This window comes from Dendrobates tinctorius, unplaced genomic scaffold, assembly GCF_039654945.1.
Source record: "Dendrobates tinctorius isolate UK_male_01 unplaced genomic scaffold, ASM3965494v1 ptg000388l, whole genome shotgun sequence".
Lineage (NCBI taxonomy): Eukaryota > Metazoa > Chordata > Amphibia > Anura > Dendrobatidae > Dendrobates > Dendrobates tinctorius.
This window is the reverse complement of record NW_027362054.1, coordinates 4824438-4842047: the sequence shown is the minus strand read 5'-3', so window position 1 is coordinate 4842047 and position 17610 is coordinate 4824438. Positions and strand designations below refer to the sequence as shown.

Here is a 17610-nt window from a genome sequence, read left to right as displayed (position 1 = left end):
GCACCGGCAGAGGCATTAACAAACCTCTAGCACGAAAACGGCTTAGTCCGAGAACAAGTCCCACAGGACTGCACAAAATTCCTGACATCACGAGATAAGGCAGGCCACCAGAAAGACCGATTCACCAAATCTCTGGTACCAAAGATCACCTGGATGACCAGCCAACACGGAGCAATGAATTTCAGACATTACTCTTTTCCTCCACTGGTCAGGGACATACAATTTTCCCATAGGGCATCGTTCAGGTTTATCCTCCTGAAATTCCTCCAGGGCACGTCTCAAATCAGGAGAGATGGCGGAAAGAACTACACCCTCATTTAGAATGGTCGTAGGCTCAGTCACGTCAAGAGAATCCGCAAAGAAACTCCTAGCAAGGGTGTCCGCCTTAACATTCTTAGTGCCCGGAAGAAAGGAGACCACAAAATTAAAACGCGTGAAAAACAAGGGCCACCTAGCCTGTCTAGGATTCAAGCGCTTGGCTGATTGAAGATAAATCTAATTCTTGTGATCGGTGAGGACCACAACTTGATGTCTAGCTCCCTCCAGCCAATGTCTCCACTCTTCAAATGCCCACTTCATGGCCAATAATTCCCGATTCCCCACGTCATAGTTACGTTCAGATGGAGAAAATTTTCCAGAAAAGAAGGCACAGGGATTCATCTTAGAGGTTACCGGATCTCTTTGAGACAAAACGGCTCCTGCACCAATCTCAGAAGCATCTATCTCCACCTGAAATGGGAGTGAAGCATCAGGTTGCCGTAGAACCGGAGCAGAAGTGAATCTCTGCTTAAGCTCCTGAAATGCCGAGACTGCCTCTGGAGACCAATTTAACACATCAGCGCCCTTTTTGGTCAAATCCGTCAGAGGTTTAACAATACCAAAAAAATTACTTATAAATTTACGGTAGAAATTAGCAAAACCCAAAAACTTCTGAAGAGCCTTCAGAGAAGTGGGCTGAACCCAATCATAAATGGCCTGTACCTTGGCCGGGTCCATTTCAATAGCAGACGGGGACAAAATGAATCCCAAAAATGAAATCCTCTGTACACCAAAAAGACATTTCGATCCCTTAACATACAGAGTATTTTCCCTCAAAATCCAGAACACAGTCCGGACATGTTCCACATGAGAATCCAAATCACTGGAAAAAAATCAAAATATTATCCAGGCAAATGATCAAAAACGTATCCACAAGGTCCCGGAAAATATCTTTCATAAAAGATTGGAAGACGGAAGGGGCATTAGTGAGCCAAAAAGGCATCACCAGGTACTCAAAATGTCCCTCCGGAGTATTAAACGTCGTATTCCATTCATCCCCGTGCTTGATGAGAATAAGATTATACGACCCCCTGAGGTCAAGTTTGGTAAACCAACAAGCACTTTTAACTATGGAAAATAAATCAGAAATCAGGGGTAATGGGTACTGATATTTAACAGTGATTTTGCTAAGGGAACGATAGTCGATACATGGCCTTAATGAGCCATCTTTTTTGGCCACAAAGAAGAAACCAGCACCCAAAGGCGAAGAGGATGGTCTGATATTCTCCAATGATTCCTTGATATAAGATCGCATAGCATCATGTTCAGGTACCGATAAGTTGAAAAGCTGACCCTTGGGAAATTTACAACCGGGCATTAACTCAGTTGCGCAGTCATAACTCCTATGAGGAGGCAAAGATGCGGACTTACTCTCACCAAATACATCAAAAAAATCAGCCAAATAGTCAGGAGCGTCTTGAGACTGGAGAGAGGTGGAGAAAACAGGAGTGTCACTAAGAACACATTGACAACCCCAACTCACCACAGACAGAGATTTCCAATCTAAAACCGGATTATGGGTTTGCAACCAAGGAAAACCCAGTACAGTAGTATCATGTAAATTGTGCAACACCAAAAATTTACAATTCTCTTGATGGTCCGGGGTGACCCACATTACCATCTGGGTCCAAAACTGGGGTTTATTCTCTGCCAAAGGGGTAGCATCAATCCCCCTCAAGGTAATAGGGGTTCTCAGGGGCACCATGGGGAAACTACAACGCTTGGCAAAGTCAAGATCCATCAGATTCAATCTGCTCCTGAATCAACAAAGGCCTTAGCAGAAAAAGTAGACAAGGAGCAGATCTAGGTAACTGCCAACAGGAACTTAGGCTGTACACTGCCCACCGCAAATGCATGAGCAAAACGTTGTTCTTGTTTAGGGCAGACAGAAATAACATGAGAGGCGTCCCCACAAAAGAAGCATAACTTATTACGCCTTCTAAACTCTTTACGTTGCGTCCTAGACAAAACCCTATCACATTGCCATTGCATGGGTTCAGAAGTTTGTTCAAAAGGCAGCACCGCCTCTAGCGTACTTTTACGTTCATGTAAACGTCGATCAATTTGAATGGCTAATGACATGGAGTCGTTAAGACCAGAGGGGACAGGAAATCTCACCATAACGTCTTTTACGGTTTCTGCTAAACCGTTCCGAAAGAGAGCTGCTAGGGCATCATCATTCCATTTAGTAAGGACCCCCACTTTCGGAACTTCTGGCAGTATAACTCCGCAGCATTCTGACCCTGGTTCAATGCCAATAAGGTTTTCTCAGCTTGATCAATAGCATTAAGTTCATCATACAACAACCCCATGGCCTGAAAAAACGCATCCACATTAGCCAGAATAGGATCTCCAGGTGTCAGAGAAAAGGCCCAATCCTGGGGATCGCCGCGCAGCAGGGAGATGACAATTTTAACCTGCTGCACCAAGCTCCCCGATGAATTTGGCTTCAAGGCAAGAAATAGTTTACAGTTATTCTTGAAATTCAAAAATTTAGACCGATCCCCAGAAAACACATCAGGAGTAGGGATCTTTGGTTCTACAGCAGATGATTCAGCGAGATAGGCAGAAGATCCCTGCACTACAGCAACGAGCTGCTCAAAACTATCAGACAATTGCTTAATCTCCATTAAAGAAAAAATCCTCCTACGGCCCCAGAGAAAAAGAGGAAAAAATATATTAAAAAAATCTGACACCATTTTTTTTTTTTTTTTTTTTTACAATTCTTTCCTTCTTTTGAGTACCCTAGAGTCTGTGGTTAGGCTGATTCTGTTATGAATGGGTCACCGAGGAGGATAGCAGGAACAGGCAAGCCACCAGAAGACCAGAGAGGTTGGTAACTAAGGGGATTGCAGACCCCTGATCCTATCCACACAACTAGCAGTAGCCATGGAGCATTCCTACGATGCCATAGACCAGGGGTCGCAATCTCGGCAGAGTACATGGGCCGCCCATGAAAAAAAATTTAAGCTGGAGGGCCGCATTCCTTTCAAACTTAATACAGTACAAAATTATTGTTAAACAATTGTTTATTTGAACTACTATAACAATTCTATATTACTGTACTATAATCTGTATGTAGGGGCAGTTACAGCACAGGTATGTGTGGCGCCCCCAGGAGTATGGTCACCACAATGGCATTGCCTTCCTCCAGGGAGGGTGATATCATGCTTGGAAGCAAGGAAGGGTCTCTCTAGCAGTTAATCATTTACATGCAACACAGTTCCCACTCCGGGCCAGCAGAGGGAGCACTGAACCAGAATTGGGGGAGGAGCGTGCTCTGAGGGCCAGGAGGGGAAATAGTTAGTTAGTGTGAGGAGGGCCACGTGTGTAGACGTGTGGAAAGAAGCTGGAGGTTGAGCTGAGGAAAGAGAGCTCCCTCCCAGTGAGAGCGCATGATCTGGAGCCTGGTCTCCACGGTTGTATGGATACTGAAGGTCCTGCAACAGAAACCAGAGGAATAGGAAGCTGTAAATGCTCTATTCCCAACTAAGACTCGGAGGCACAACAGCGACGGGTGAGCCAAGAGAAATAGAGGGCTACAGCTGTCTGCCATACGAGGTAGTTCTAAGAGACGATAAGAAGGAGGAACTTCAGTGTAACACTGTACTGCATGTACCTCAAGCCAGCGCTAGGAAGGAGACTAAACAACCCATCTGATAGAGAGATTCCTAAGTTGCTTCCAGGCTAGCCAGCTCCTGTGCCATCTGTAATCAGGACCCTGGACTGTGTTTGCCAAGTAAAGGTAAAGAAACTGCACCCTGTTGTGTCCTTGCCTTCTTCCTGCAACATCCTCAGTACTGCTACATCTCTGTGCCAAACACTGCACCCTCTTCCTAACATTCCGCTACACTGCCCTGGGACCAACAGCCCTACCTGTGGAGGGCTACAACATCATTGCTGCACCACACCATCTGTCCCAGAGGATCTGTCTGCAGCGTCAGCTTAACACCTCCCTTGCCGAACACCACAGGTGGCGTCACAAATCACTTATAAACTTAATTCCCAACTCAACCCCTCTTACATAGGCGCCCAGGGCCATGGACCGGGTCACCGCTGCTGTGACAATCCCCTAAGAGAGACTGGCCCGGTACTGAGTACACCACAGCCCTGGAGGGCGACCCATATGTGTGCTCTGTACCTGTATGTAGGGGCAGTTACAGCACAGGTATGTGTGCTCTGTACCTGTATGTAGGGGCAGTTACAGCACAGGTATTGGGGCTCTGTACCTTTCTGACCACAGCACACACATACACAATGCCGACAGACCCCACTGATTGGTCAGTCGTCGCCTATAGAGTGGTGTGACAACCCCTGCAGTGAGCCTGCTGTGATGAGAGGCTGATTTGCTCCTGCTCTGTCCACAGCCAGAACTTTACATCCAGTCACTAATCCCGATGGTGAGCGGCAGCACAGCTCTGCAGGAGCAGCACAGGTGACACAGTGCAGTGCGGGTAACACAAGCGAGCAGTTATTAACCCCTCCATAGCCGCCCCCACTGTATAACATGGAGCAGTCCACAGCCGGCGCCAGCACACAGCGTTGTATAAAATGTACCTGAGTACTCTCACACACGCACTGGGAGAAAGCTGCAAACAGCTCCCACAGGACCTGCAGTGATGACGGTCATGTGATCAGTCACAAGATGGGATGTTTTTGTTGTGAAGAAGTTATTGGAGTCTAGTCACAACGGAGCAGCGCACTCCTCTCTAGCATGAGACATGTGGGGCACCGCGGGCCGCAGATGCCTGCCTCAGGGGCCGCATGCGGCCCGCGTGTTTGATAACCCTGCCCTAGACGCTTTGTCACACCTGGAGGAATAACTAAGCCTAAAGACAGAAAGATGAAATCTAATCTGCCCCAGAGCAAATTACCAAAGGAATAGACAGCCCCCAAATATATATTGTCAGTGCGACAAGATGAGACACAAACACAGGCAGAGAACAGACTGAGCAAACGGTAGGGCCCAAGCTGTCTAGACAGGACAGGATAGAAAAGATACTGTCTGCAATCACACACAAAACCCAGAAAAAGTCCAACACTACTGATATACAAAAAACATGAGATCACACGATCTCACCCCCGCTAGATCAGCACTCTGGTATAAACTGGCAGCAAAGTAAAAAGATACTACTATAACAGGGGACTGAACAAGCTGTAACATATGAAGCAGGGCCCAGCACTGCCCCCAGCAGGGAGCACGCTGAACCCTAGCAGCAAAACAGAAAGCAAAAAAAAGACACAACCAGATTAGATGCAAAGGATTAGGAAAAGAATCTCTTAGCTGAACCATGCGGATCAGGCAGGGGACAAAAGAGCTCCAAATGCACACTGAGGAAATCACCAGCAACCTCCAAGAGCAGCCAGCTCAATTATATGCTCCCTGCCAGTAATCCCAGGTTTCCAATTATTGTCGTCAGGTGGGGAACTTCCATCCACCTGGCCAGCTCCACTACTCTCAGCAACCACCAGAGGGAGCAGAGGGAGCTTCGGCTCAGAACTTCGAGCAAGAGAATTCACAACAGGTTCCATGTCTCCAGAAGCACGAGCTCGGTACAATGTACTGGGTATTATAATGTGCAGGCAATAAAATGTATGACCACTCTAATGTACGGGCACTATAATGTACTGGGCACTGCAATGGCAGATTTGCAATTTTCACTCCTTTATGTAGGGGCAGCTACAGCACAGGTATGTGTGCTCTGTACCTGTATGTAGGGGCAGCTACAGCACAGGTATTGGGGCTCTGTACCTTTCTGACCACAGCACACACATACACAATGCCGACAAACCCCACTGATCGGTCAGTCGTCGCCTATAGAGTGGTGTGACAACCCCTGCAGTGAGCCTGCTGTGATGAGAGGCTGATTTGCTCCTGCTCCGTCCACAGCCAGAACTTTACATCCAGTCACTAATCCCGATAGTGAGCGGCAGCACAGCTCTGCAGGAGCAGCACAGGTGACACAGTGCAGCGCGGGTAACTCAAGCGAGCAGTTATTAACCCCTCCATAGCTGCCCCCACTGTATAACATGGAGCAGTCCACAGCTGGCACCAGCACACAGCGTTGTATAAAATGTACCTGAGTACTCTCACACACGCACTGGGAGAAAGCTGCAAACAGCTCCCACAGGACCTGCAGTGATGACGGTCATGTGATCAGTCACAAGATGGGATGTTTTTGTTGTGAAGAAGTTATTGGAGTCTAGTCACAATGGAGCAGCGCACTCCTCTCTAGCATGAGACATGTGGGGCACCGCGGGCCGCAGATGCCTGCCTCAGGGGCCGCATGCGGCCCGCGTGTTTGATAACCCTGCCCTAGATGCTTTGTCACACCTTGAGGAATAACTAAGCCTAAAGACAGAAAGATGAAATCTAATCTGCCCCAGAGCAAATTACCAAAGGAATAGACAGCCCCCAAACATATATTGTCAGTGCGACAAGATGAGACACAAACACAGGCAGAGAACAGACTGAGCAAACGGTAGGGCCCAAGCTGTCTAGACAGGACAGGATAGAAAAGATACTGTCTGCAATCACACACAAAACCCAGAAAAAGTCCAACACTACTGATATACAAAAAACATGAGATCACACGATCTCACCCCCGCTAGATCAGCACTCTGGTATAAACTGGCAGCAAAGTAAAAAGATACTAACATAACAGGGGACTGAACAAGCTGCAACATATGAAGCAGGGCCTAGCACTGCCCCCAGCAGGGAGCACGCTGAACCCTAGCAGCAAAACAGAAAGCAAAAAAAAGACACAACCAGATTAGATGCAAAGGATTAGGAAAAGAATCTCTTAGCTGAACCATGCGGATCAGGCAGGGGACAAAAGAGCTCCAAATGCACACTGAGGAAATCACCAGCAACCTCCAAGAGCAGCCAGCTCAATTATATGCTCCCTGCCAGTAATCCCAGGTTTCCAATTATTGTCGTCAGGTGGGGAACTTCCATCCACCTGGCCAGCTCCACTACTCTCAGCAACCACCAGAGGGAGCAGAGGGAGCTTCGGCTCAGAACTTCGAGCAAGAGAATTCACAACAGGTTCCATGTCTCCAGAAGCACGAGCTCGGTACAATGTACTGGGTATTATAGTGTGCAGGCAATAAAATGTATGACCACTCTAATGTACGGGAACTATAATGTACTGGGCACTACAATGGCAGATTTGCAATTTTCACTCAGCAACATTCACTACTGCTTGTTTCTGGCAAACACCTATGGAGACAAAATCATTACTACTTCTGTAGATAAATTCCCAAAGGGATGTAATTTCCAAAATGGAAACTTGGGGGGTGATTCTGCTCTCGCATTTAGAGGCTCTGTATTTGGAGTCTGCAAACTGTATTACAACAATTCGTTCTCGAAGAGTCAAATAGTGCTTTTTCTGTTCCGAGTCTCACCATGTTGGCTAAGCAGTACTGTACAGCCACATATGGGATATTGCCATGTTCAGCAGAAATTGTATTACAAATTTTGGAGCCATTTTTCCCTATTGTGACAATGCAAAATCTGGGGTTAAAACTAATTTTTGTGGTAAAGTATAATTATTTTTTCTTCACAGCCCAATGGTATAAAAATCTGTGACACACCCGTGGTGTCCATATGATCACTGCACCCCAAGATGAAATCATGGAGAAGCATAACTTGTAAAATGAGGCCACTTATGTGAGGTTCTGCTTTTCTGGCACGTCTGGGGCTCTGCCAATGTGGCATGGCAAAATGTGCACTGACATATGGCACTCCTTCCCTTGTGAGCTATGCACTGTGCCTTAAAAGTAGTTTTCGACCACATATGAGGTATTGGCATACTCAGGAGAAAATGGACCACAAAATATGTTATGCAATTTCTCCTAATATCCTATTTGAAAATTGAAAGCCTTGGGTCAAAGTAACATTTTAGTGGAAAAAAATGATAATTTTCCATTGACTCAGCCCAATGTTATACAATTCTGTGAGTCGCCTGAGTGTTAAAAATGCTCAGTGCACCACTAGATGAATTCCTCAAGAGGTGTAGTTTCAAAAATTGGGTCACTTGTGAGGGTTTCTGCTGTTTTGGCATGCCAGGGGTTCTTCAAATGTAACATGGAGTCCACAATCTTTTCCAGCCAAAATTGCACTGCAGAATTCAGTTGGCCTTGAATTCCCTTCTGAGTCCTGCCGTGTGCTCAAACAGTAGTTTTCCACCACATATGGGGTATAGGTATACTGAGCAGTAATTGCACCACAAATGTTAGGGTCCATTTCCTGTTTCCCTTGTGAAAATGAATTATTTGGGGATTAAGCAATATTTATGTGGGAAACATGTATTTTTTTCATTTTCACAGCTCAATATTATAAGATTTTGTGAAGCTCCTGTGAGTTCAAGGTGCTCACCTCACATCTAGATAAATTACTTTAGGGGTTGTTTCCAAAATGGCATCACTTGTCGGGAGTTGCCACTGTTTAGGCACATCAGGGGGTCTGCAAATGTGTTGTGGTGTCCACTATCTATTATAAGCGATTCTGCGCTGCATAAGTCAAACGGCGCTACTTCCCTTCCAAGCCATGCTGTGCAGCCAAACCGTAATTTTCCTCCACATATGTGGTATTGGCGTACTCAGGAGAAACTGCACAACAAATTATATGGTCCATTTTCTCCTACTACCCTTGTAAAAATGAGCATTTTAGTTGGAAAAATTATTTAAATGTTAATTTTTTTCCTTCCACATTGCTATAATTGCTGTGAAACACTGAAGGGTTAATAAACTTCTTGAATGTGGTTTTGAGCACTTTGAAATGGTGTCACTTTTGTGCATTTTCTGTGATATAATCCCCTCAAACTCACTTCAAACATGGCGAGGTTCCTAAAAAGAACAGTTTTGTAAATTTTGATGGAAAAATGAGAAATTGCTGACAAATTTTTACCCCTTCTAACTTCCTAACAAAACAAAATTATGTTTAAAAAATGATGCTGATGTAAAGACTTGTGTAAATGTTTTTTATAAATTATGTTGTACAGCATGACTAACTGGTTTAAGGATATAAAAATTAAAAGTTTGATAATTTGCAAAATTTTGCCAAAAATTCTGATATTTTCACAAACATAAAGTACAATGTGTCTTAAAAAACATTCTCAGACTCACTGAGATACGTTGAAGCTTTCCATAGTTATTACCACATAAAGTGATACTGGTCAGAATTCTAAAATTTGGCCTAGTCAGGAAGTTGAAAACAGGCTTCAGGGTGAATGGTTTTCAGGGGCTGTACTGCGAACAAAGTACATTTTAATCAATGGATCTTACAATAAAAATAAGTTCCACAATTGGATATGTTGAAAAAAAATGTTCCAACCCCAAAATAATCTTATAAGTGTGTCCCTGCTGTGTACTGTGTAATAGCTGTGTCTCACTGTACAGGAACCTGATCGGATATATCACAGCTCCTGGGAAAGTGAGGAAGGAAAAGAAAATATAAACACATCGAGAGAAAGTCAAAGAGCACCCGCAGTTCTGACTTCCAGTTGATGTTTGAGTCTACTGAAGGCCGTAACAATGAAGCTGACACTGATTGCGTGCAGGGCTTGTGTGACTTAACAACCTCACGTAAGCCCTAGGAATGCAAGTGCTGGGACCGCTGGAATGGCGCTAACACCAGAGGTCAGTATAAGTGTTTTTATTTTAACGGAGGCAAACATTCAGACTGAGAATGTGTTGTCCTTGTAGCGGACAACCTGTAAGGCTTTCATATACATTAGACTGATGTGAGCCGAACCTGCTCTTATCAACTGTTAGAGATGATAAGGATCCAGTGTGACCAATTTCTGACTGCTGATCCTTTTGTTCTCAGTGGAGTAAAGGTCCCGTTACACTTAGCGAGGCACCAGGGATCCCGACAACGATACGACCCAGTCAGGATCGCTGGTGCATCGCTAAATGGTTGCTAGTTAGCTGCCAAACAGGCAGATCTCACCAGCGATGCAGCAGCGGTCGGCGGTCGGCACTTACCTGTCACATGCAGCGAGGGTGACGTCTTCCGCCAACATCCATGGAGTCGCTCGTTGGCGCCAGCAGGAAGCCGACGACGAAAATTGGACCATCCTATTCTCACGCGATCAGCGATATCCAGCGGGGAGCTAGGTCGGAGGTAAGTGTCACATGTAGTGAGATCACTAGCGATATCGCTGTTGCGTCACAAAATCGGTGACACTTTAGCGATATCGCTAGCGATCTCGCTATGTGTGAAGGGGGCTTAAGCTGCCACAAAATATGTCTGGCAGTTGCTCTTTTGTAAAGAACACAGGAGCGCTAGGTAGAGTGAGTGCTGTGTAAAGCCCCCGTCACACATAGCGGCGCACCAGCGATCCCGACAACGATATGACCTGGTCAGGATCGCTGGGGTGTCGCTACATGATCGCTGGTGAGCTGTCAAACAGGCAGATCTCACCAGCGATCAGGACCAGCAACGACGCTTAGTTACCCGCTGTGTACCTTGGATACCAGCGTGGTGGCGCTGGGCACTGGTATCCAAGGTGGCACAGCGCTTAGAAACCCACTGTTTACCTCGGATACAGGGTCGCCCTCCCAGGACTGTGGGGTACTCGGTACCGGGGCGGTGTGAGCGGGATGTGTCACGGCAGCGGTGACCCGGTCCGTGGCCCTGGGCGCCCAAGTAATGGGGGAATTGAAATGCTGAAATGTAATTGTTTGAATGAAGAGTTTGTGATACCACCTGTGGTGTTCGACAAGTGAGATGTTAAGCCGACGCTGCATGCAGATCCTCTGGGGCTGGTGGTGTGTTGCAGCCAAGATGGTGAAGCTCCCCACAGGTGGAGCTGTAGTCCCAGGGCAGTGTAGAAGTACGGGTAGAGGCGAGGCACAGGCAGTGTAGAAGCGGGTACCCAGATGTAGCGGTACCGGGTGTGTTGGCGCAGGAATAAATGGAGGACACAGGGGCTTGTAGTTCCAAACCTTTACTCACAGTCTGTAGTACACACAGGTGCCTGCCTCCGTGCCGTGTCCTCCGGGTCAGGGACTCAGTCAGCCTCCAGGTCAGATGGAATGCTCCCTTCCAACACTCCGCCAACATGTGCCTTTCTGAACGTCTCCTCTTATAGCGCCTTTGGTGTGAAGTACTCCTAGTACTGAGTTACACTGGAGTTCCTCCTGACAGATGTTCCCAAGAACTATACTTGTACGGCAGACAGCTGTAGCCTGCTTCAGGGACTCCTTACTCCTGAGTCCCGGCTCACTATCCAAGTTGCTGTTGTGCCCCCAAGTCTTAGATGGGAGTAGTGCATTTACAGCCCACTACTCCACCGGTGTTTGCTGTAGGACCCTTAGTATCCATACAACCTCGGGGACTGGGCCCTGGCCTTGCGCTTAGAACTTCTAGGCAGGGTTCTCTTCTAACCCACGTCCTCTGTTCCCTTTTACTCCTACGTTCCGTACTAGTCTTTCCGTCCGATGGAAGATCAGGTTTCTGTTCAATGTCTTTCTCTTTCTTTCCTTTTCCGTGCCAGCAGACCCAGGTCACTGAGATCTGCTGCAGCACCTCCTTCCTCCATCCCTCTCCCAGGGATCTTCACTCCTCACTCCCTCCACTCAACTCAACTGAACTTAACTGAACTCCTAAACCTTCCCACTCTTTTATGTATTCTAACTCCAACCGCCTCCCAGCACATTTCGTGTTCCAAGCATGGAGCCACCAAAGGTGCTCTGCTACACTCCAAGCAGGGAGCCGCAATGTGGCTTTGCTGCACTACTTTGTGATGATGGGTGCAGGTGTTGGAATGTGGTCAGGAGCCTCCAACTTACCTGGATGGTGGGGCACCGCACCGCAGGAGGAGGTGCAGTACCTCTGTGGCAACTGAACCCTCAGGGGCGCCACATTCCCCCCCATTAAACGCAGCACGTCCGCGGGCTGCAAGGTAAACAAAGTTGATAATACAGGAACATACAAAATTTTGTAATGCTGAATAAACATTTCTTATACTAAACTTCCCAATGTGGGAGGCACGGTTTCTTGAATGTTGCAAACAGTTTTAACTACCTATCTAAATTCAAAATTATGCTACCTAATTTAAAGTGCTATGGAAGCTAACTCAATGTCCAACATCAATTCACATTTTCTAGCAACACATCTCTTTTCTGTTACTTTACACATTTTTCTACTTTCTTCCTTACATGACAACCGCTGGTGTCTGGTTCATCACCTGTAACTTCAATTCTTTATTCACATTCAAGGGGTTTGTACTTCAAAATTTCTTTAGTATACCATTTACTATACTTCTACATTTGTAAAACATTCACTGTATTCCTTTCTCAATTATACTCTATAAAATCTGTCGTTAAACATTATCACTTTCTAGCTTTCGGTTTCAAAAATATGTTAACCATTATCAATAAGTGCAAGGAGTAGACACTGGTCTGGCCAATATGTCTGGAAATGTCCCTATGATGAGGTAATTCTTCTTCCATGAAGAGAGTCCTATGTAAAACGAAGAGAGAGCACCTAAAGAGGTGCAAACTATGTATAAGTTGTAGTTCTGGATCATTCAGTGTTCATGATCTCCACAGTTCAAATGTGAAGGCTGCCAATGAAACTGGGCAACAACTGGAAAGACAAAACTAAACCATGATGATCAAAATAGGAAACAAAAGGCACAACGGTGCACATACCCTCCTGGGTAACGAGAGTTATTTTTGCTTGAGATTGCTAGTGATGGTCTTCTCCTGGGATTTCTGGAGACTGGTTACTGGAACTGTTTCCAGGGGAGAAACTTTGGGTGCCTTCATCCTGTTGCTGGTTGCTTGCCATAGGGCATGGTGGTAACAGCTGGTGCGATTGCCGCCTAGGGCATTGGAGCTGTGGTAAAGGGAACCCATGATGCATATCAATGCCCATCAGCTGTTCCTCATTGGTGGCTGGTTCCACTGCCCTGGTGCGGGGCCTAACATCCTGGGAGGCCGCGGCCTGTTGGCGCTGGTAGGCAGTTACGCGGGGGCTTCGCACCAAGGGATCCCGATGTCAATATCCCAAAGCGACCTAGACAACTCCAAGCACTGAAGATGCCGGATCGTGCGCGCCTGCTCCAGCCATACCCTTCTCAGTAGGGACCTCTTCCACCTCCCCATCTCCGACAGCCTAGTGTCCCCAGCTGATTCTTCCAACTACCCCATTTCGAGTTCTCGCAAGCCAGCCGCTGACAACGTGAATTCAGGGGGCAACCCATTAGGAGGGCCGGGTTATATACCTGGCGCCTCCCTGCGGTGCGGTCTCTGCTCCGGTGCAGGCATAGTGGCAGTCGACGCCATTCGGTGGGATGCCGGGGACAGCGGTGGAGCCAATGACAGTTCTGGGTCCACAGGGGTCTCTGGAGGGACCTGCGCAGCCGTGTCAGGTCCGGACGGGAGCTCTTCTTCCTCCGCTTTGGCTCCCAAGGCCTCAGACAGCTCCTCCGGTGGTAACGGCAGAGAGGGGACAATGAATGCTGTCGGGGGCATGGCAGCGGTCGCAGGCTCCACAGAGTCTGCCTGGAAAAGATCTGGTGCAGCAGCAGCGGGTACCGGTGTGGTGGGCACTGCAGGTGTAGGCCCCTCCTGGGCGCGCTGCAGATTTAAGGTCCATAGCGCTTCCTGCCTCAGTTGCAGGTGGCGCGTCAGCTGGGCTCTCTCGTCCTCCAGCTGCTGGCGGTTCATCTCGGACACTGGGTTGGAGCCTTCAGCCATGGGGCCGGGGAGATCCAGCATAACCTCCTTGCGCTCCGCAGGCCTCCTCCCGTCTCCTTCCAAGGCGGCGTTCTGGCGTTCTTCTTCCTGTCTGAGCTCTTTTCCTGCCACTGGCTTCCGCTCCTCCTTCTTGGGGCGACGTCTTCTTCCAGCTCCTCCATACCAAGCCAGTATACGAACCCCTCGGGGGGGAGGGCCATGTTGCTATTGCATAGTAATTCAGGCAGGGGAGGCCCAGGACAGTTCGCGGTCTTTTCTTAGGACCTCCCATGTTCTCACGCCCTTCTTCACCGCGCCAGCGGCCAATTTTAGCATTCATTTTACAGTCTATTAAATTGGGTCTTCTGCACATTTTCAAAAAAACCCTTTAAGTTTTAGGCACACAGAACCCAATGGCATCAGGTCTCGACATCCTGTTCATGACGCCAAGTTGGGTCGCCCTCCCAGGGCTGTGGGGTACTTGGTACCAGGCCGGTGTCAGCGGGATGTGTCACGGCAGCGGTGACCCGGTCCGTGGCCCTGGGCGCCCAAGTAATGGGGGAATTGAAATGCTGAAATGTAATTGTTTGAATGAATAGTTCGTGACGCCACCTGTGGTGTTCGGCAAGTGAGATGTTAAGCCGACGCTGCATGCAGATCCTCTGGGGCTGGTGGTGTGTTGCAGCCAAGATGGTGAAGCTCCCCACAGGTGGAGCTGTAGTCCCAGGGCAGTGTAGATGTACGGGTATAGGCGAGGCGCAGGCAGTGTAGAAGCGGGTACCCAGATGTAGCGGTACCGGGTGTGTTGGTGCAGGAATAAATGGAGGACACAGGGGCTTGTAGTTCCAAACCTTTACTCACAGTCTGTAGTACACACAGGTGCCTGCCTCCGTGCCGTGTCCTCCGGGTCAAGGACTCAGTCAGCCTCCAGGTCAGATGGAATGCTCCCTTCCAACACTCCGCCAACATGTGCCTTTCTGAACGTCTCCTCTTATAGCGCCTTTGGTGTGAAGTACTCCTAGTACTGAGTTACACTGGAGTTCCTCCTGACAGATGTTCCCAAGAACTATACTTGTACGGCAGACACCTGTAGCCTGCTTCAGGGACTCCTTACTCCTGAGTCCCGGCTCACTATCCAAGTTGCTGTTGTGCCCCCAAGTCTTAGATGGGAGTAGTGCATTTACAGCCCACTACTCCACCGGTGTTTGCTGTAGGACCCCTAGTATCCATACAACCTCGGGGACCGGGCCCCGGCCTTGCGCTTAGAACTTCTAGGCAGGGTTCTCTTCTAATCCACGTCCTTTGTTCCCTTTAACTCCTACATTCCGTACTAGTCTTTCCGTCCCATGGAAGATCAAGTTTCTGTTCAATGTCTTTCTCTCCCAGGGATCTTCACTCCTCACTCCCTCCACTCAACTCAACTGAACTGAACTGAACCCCTAAACCTTCCCACTCTTTTATGTATTCTAACTCCACCCGCCTCCCAGCACGTTTCGTGTTCCAAAGCAGGGAGCCACCAAAGGTGCTCTGCTACACTCCAAGCAGGGAGCCGCAATGTGGCTTTGCTACACTACTTTGTGATGATGGGTGCAGGTGTTGGAATGTGGTCAGGAGCCTCCAACTTACCTGGATGGTGGGGCACCACACCTGAGGAGGAGGTGCAGTACCTCTGTGGCAACTGAACACTCAGGGGCGCCACAATACCAGCTCCCAGTGCAGCATGCTGGTATCCAAGGTACACAGCGGGTAACTAAGCGACGCACGTATGCTTACAGCCCTGGGAGCTCGCTGATCGATGGTCGATGGTCTCCCGCTGCCACACGCAGCGATGCGCGCTGGCCAGCGGGAGATCAACGATCAAAAAATGGCCACGGACATTCCGGCACGATCAGCGATACCCGGCAGGGGGGGTGGTCACTGATGCATGTCACACACAGTGAGATCGTTGGAGGGATCGCTGATGCGTCACAAAATCAGCGATCTCGCTAGCGATCTCACTGTGTGTGACAGGGCCTTAAGGCAGATTCGGGAGAGATAACTGCCAGCTGAACAATCATCCAAACCGTCCTTTGGCCGACAGCTGTCTGTCTATTGTGAATGGTGCCCCTTATCCACACCTAGATTTTGATTTTCCGTGTTATAATTAAACTTCTTGAAGGAAATATATGATTGCACACTGCCACACTGCATTAACAGGATGGGCCGCACAAGTTATAATACTGGACAATAGGTCCTTCATAATCATCCCAGGGATAATCTACAGCAGGCTGTCTAAATAAGTGCAGAAAGCTGGAGTTTATAAGTGAGAGGTTAAATGGTACCTCTACCCATATGTGCTTTCACAAGTGTTGTTTTATGCAGTTTTTTAAGAAAAAAAAGAAGTGAAATAAAATGTTCTCTTCATACCTGCTTAGCATTTGCGATCCACTTCTGACAGCAAATGTGAAAGCCCAGGACTGTTTTATTGTGAATGAAGGATTCATTTCATGTCCAAAATGAGTAAACTTCAATGAATCTGAATATTTTGACTAAATAAAGGGATTCTGTTTAACTTTGCTAAATATATTGGAGCGACCTCTGTCTTTGAAGGTTTTACAATTTATATTAAGGTTTGAAGTGCAATTATAGAGACACGCTTATGCTGCTTTCAGATAGGTCAATAACTGGGCAACGAGTGTTCCTAGAAACACTTGTTCCCAGCTATCAGGCTGTTGAAACAGGCTGGCAAAATGCTCGTTCGTGGTGAATGATGTTTTTTTTTTTAGTTGTCTTAAAAATCATCGTTGTCGGCTGCACATCATCCTGTGTAAATAGGACATAATATTCTATGAACAATGGTATTACCGATGTAACTGTGACCAACCAGTCTAATGCTTTGTTAGCTTTTATGTAGTTCATCAGAATATGTAAAACAGACACAGTTGACAAGACTAAAGGCCCCGTTACACATAACGATGTCCCAGCGATCCCACCAACGATCCGACATGATGGGATCGCTGGGACATCGTCACAAGACAGCCCCTCCAGCGATCAGGACCAGCGACGCTGGACGCTGGCTTCTAATGTAAACATCGGGTATCCAGGAGCCGCCGCAGCGTACACGCTGGTTTCCAAGGTAAACATCGGGTATCTAAGAGCCACGCGACTCCTGGATACCCGCTGTTTACCTTGGACACCAGCGTCCAGCGTCACAAGCAGCGATGCGTGCTGGCCTGCGGGAGACCAGCGATCGAAAAACGGCCCAGGCCGATACAGCACGATCAGTGATTCCCGGCAGGGGGGGCGGTCGCTGGCGAGATCGCTGTGGCGTCACAAAATCAGTGATCTCGCTAGCGAGATCGCTGTGTGTGACGGGGTCTTAAAACCAGCATTAATGGACAATGAAGGAGAATCACCTACCTGGGCTTTTAATACTGAGAGACGTCATGGAATGGATCGGTACAACAATCCTAAAAAAGGCAAAGATTGAGTGAAAAATAAAATTTCTTAAAAATATTCATACAAAGTACAACTCTTTTGTAGGATGATTACATTTATGCCATTTTTTCCAGAGGAATGTGACATGAATCATCTTAGAATAACAATAATATATCTCTAAAT

At 47.6% G+C, this 17610-nt stretch overlaps 1 protein-coding gene across 2 annotated transcripts in view; it reads right to left on the bottom strand.

The window, feature by feature from the left end:
- The window catches only part of PRPH (peripherin), a 67661-nt gene that overhangs the window by 8196 nt on the left and 41855 nt on the right, over window positions 1-17610 (bottom strand). For both annotated transcript variants that reach the window (XM_073563487.1, XM_073563488.1), the window contains exon 7: window positions 17410-17459. In XM_073563487.1, coding sequence (XP_073419588.1) covers window positions 17410-17459 — 50 coding nt within the window. The remainder of the gene's footprint in view (window positions 1-17409; window positions 17460-17610) is intronic.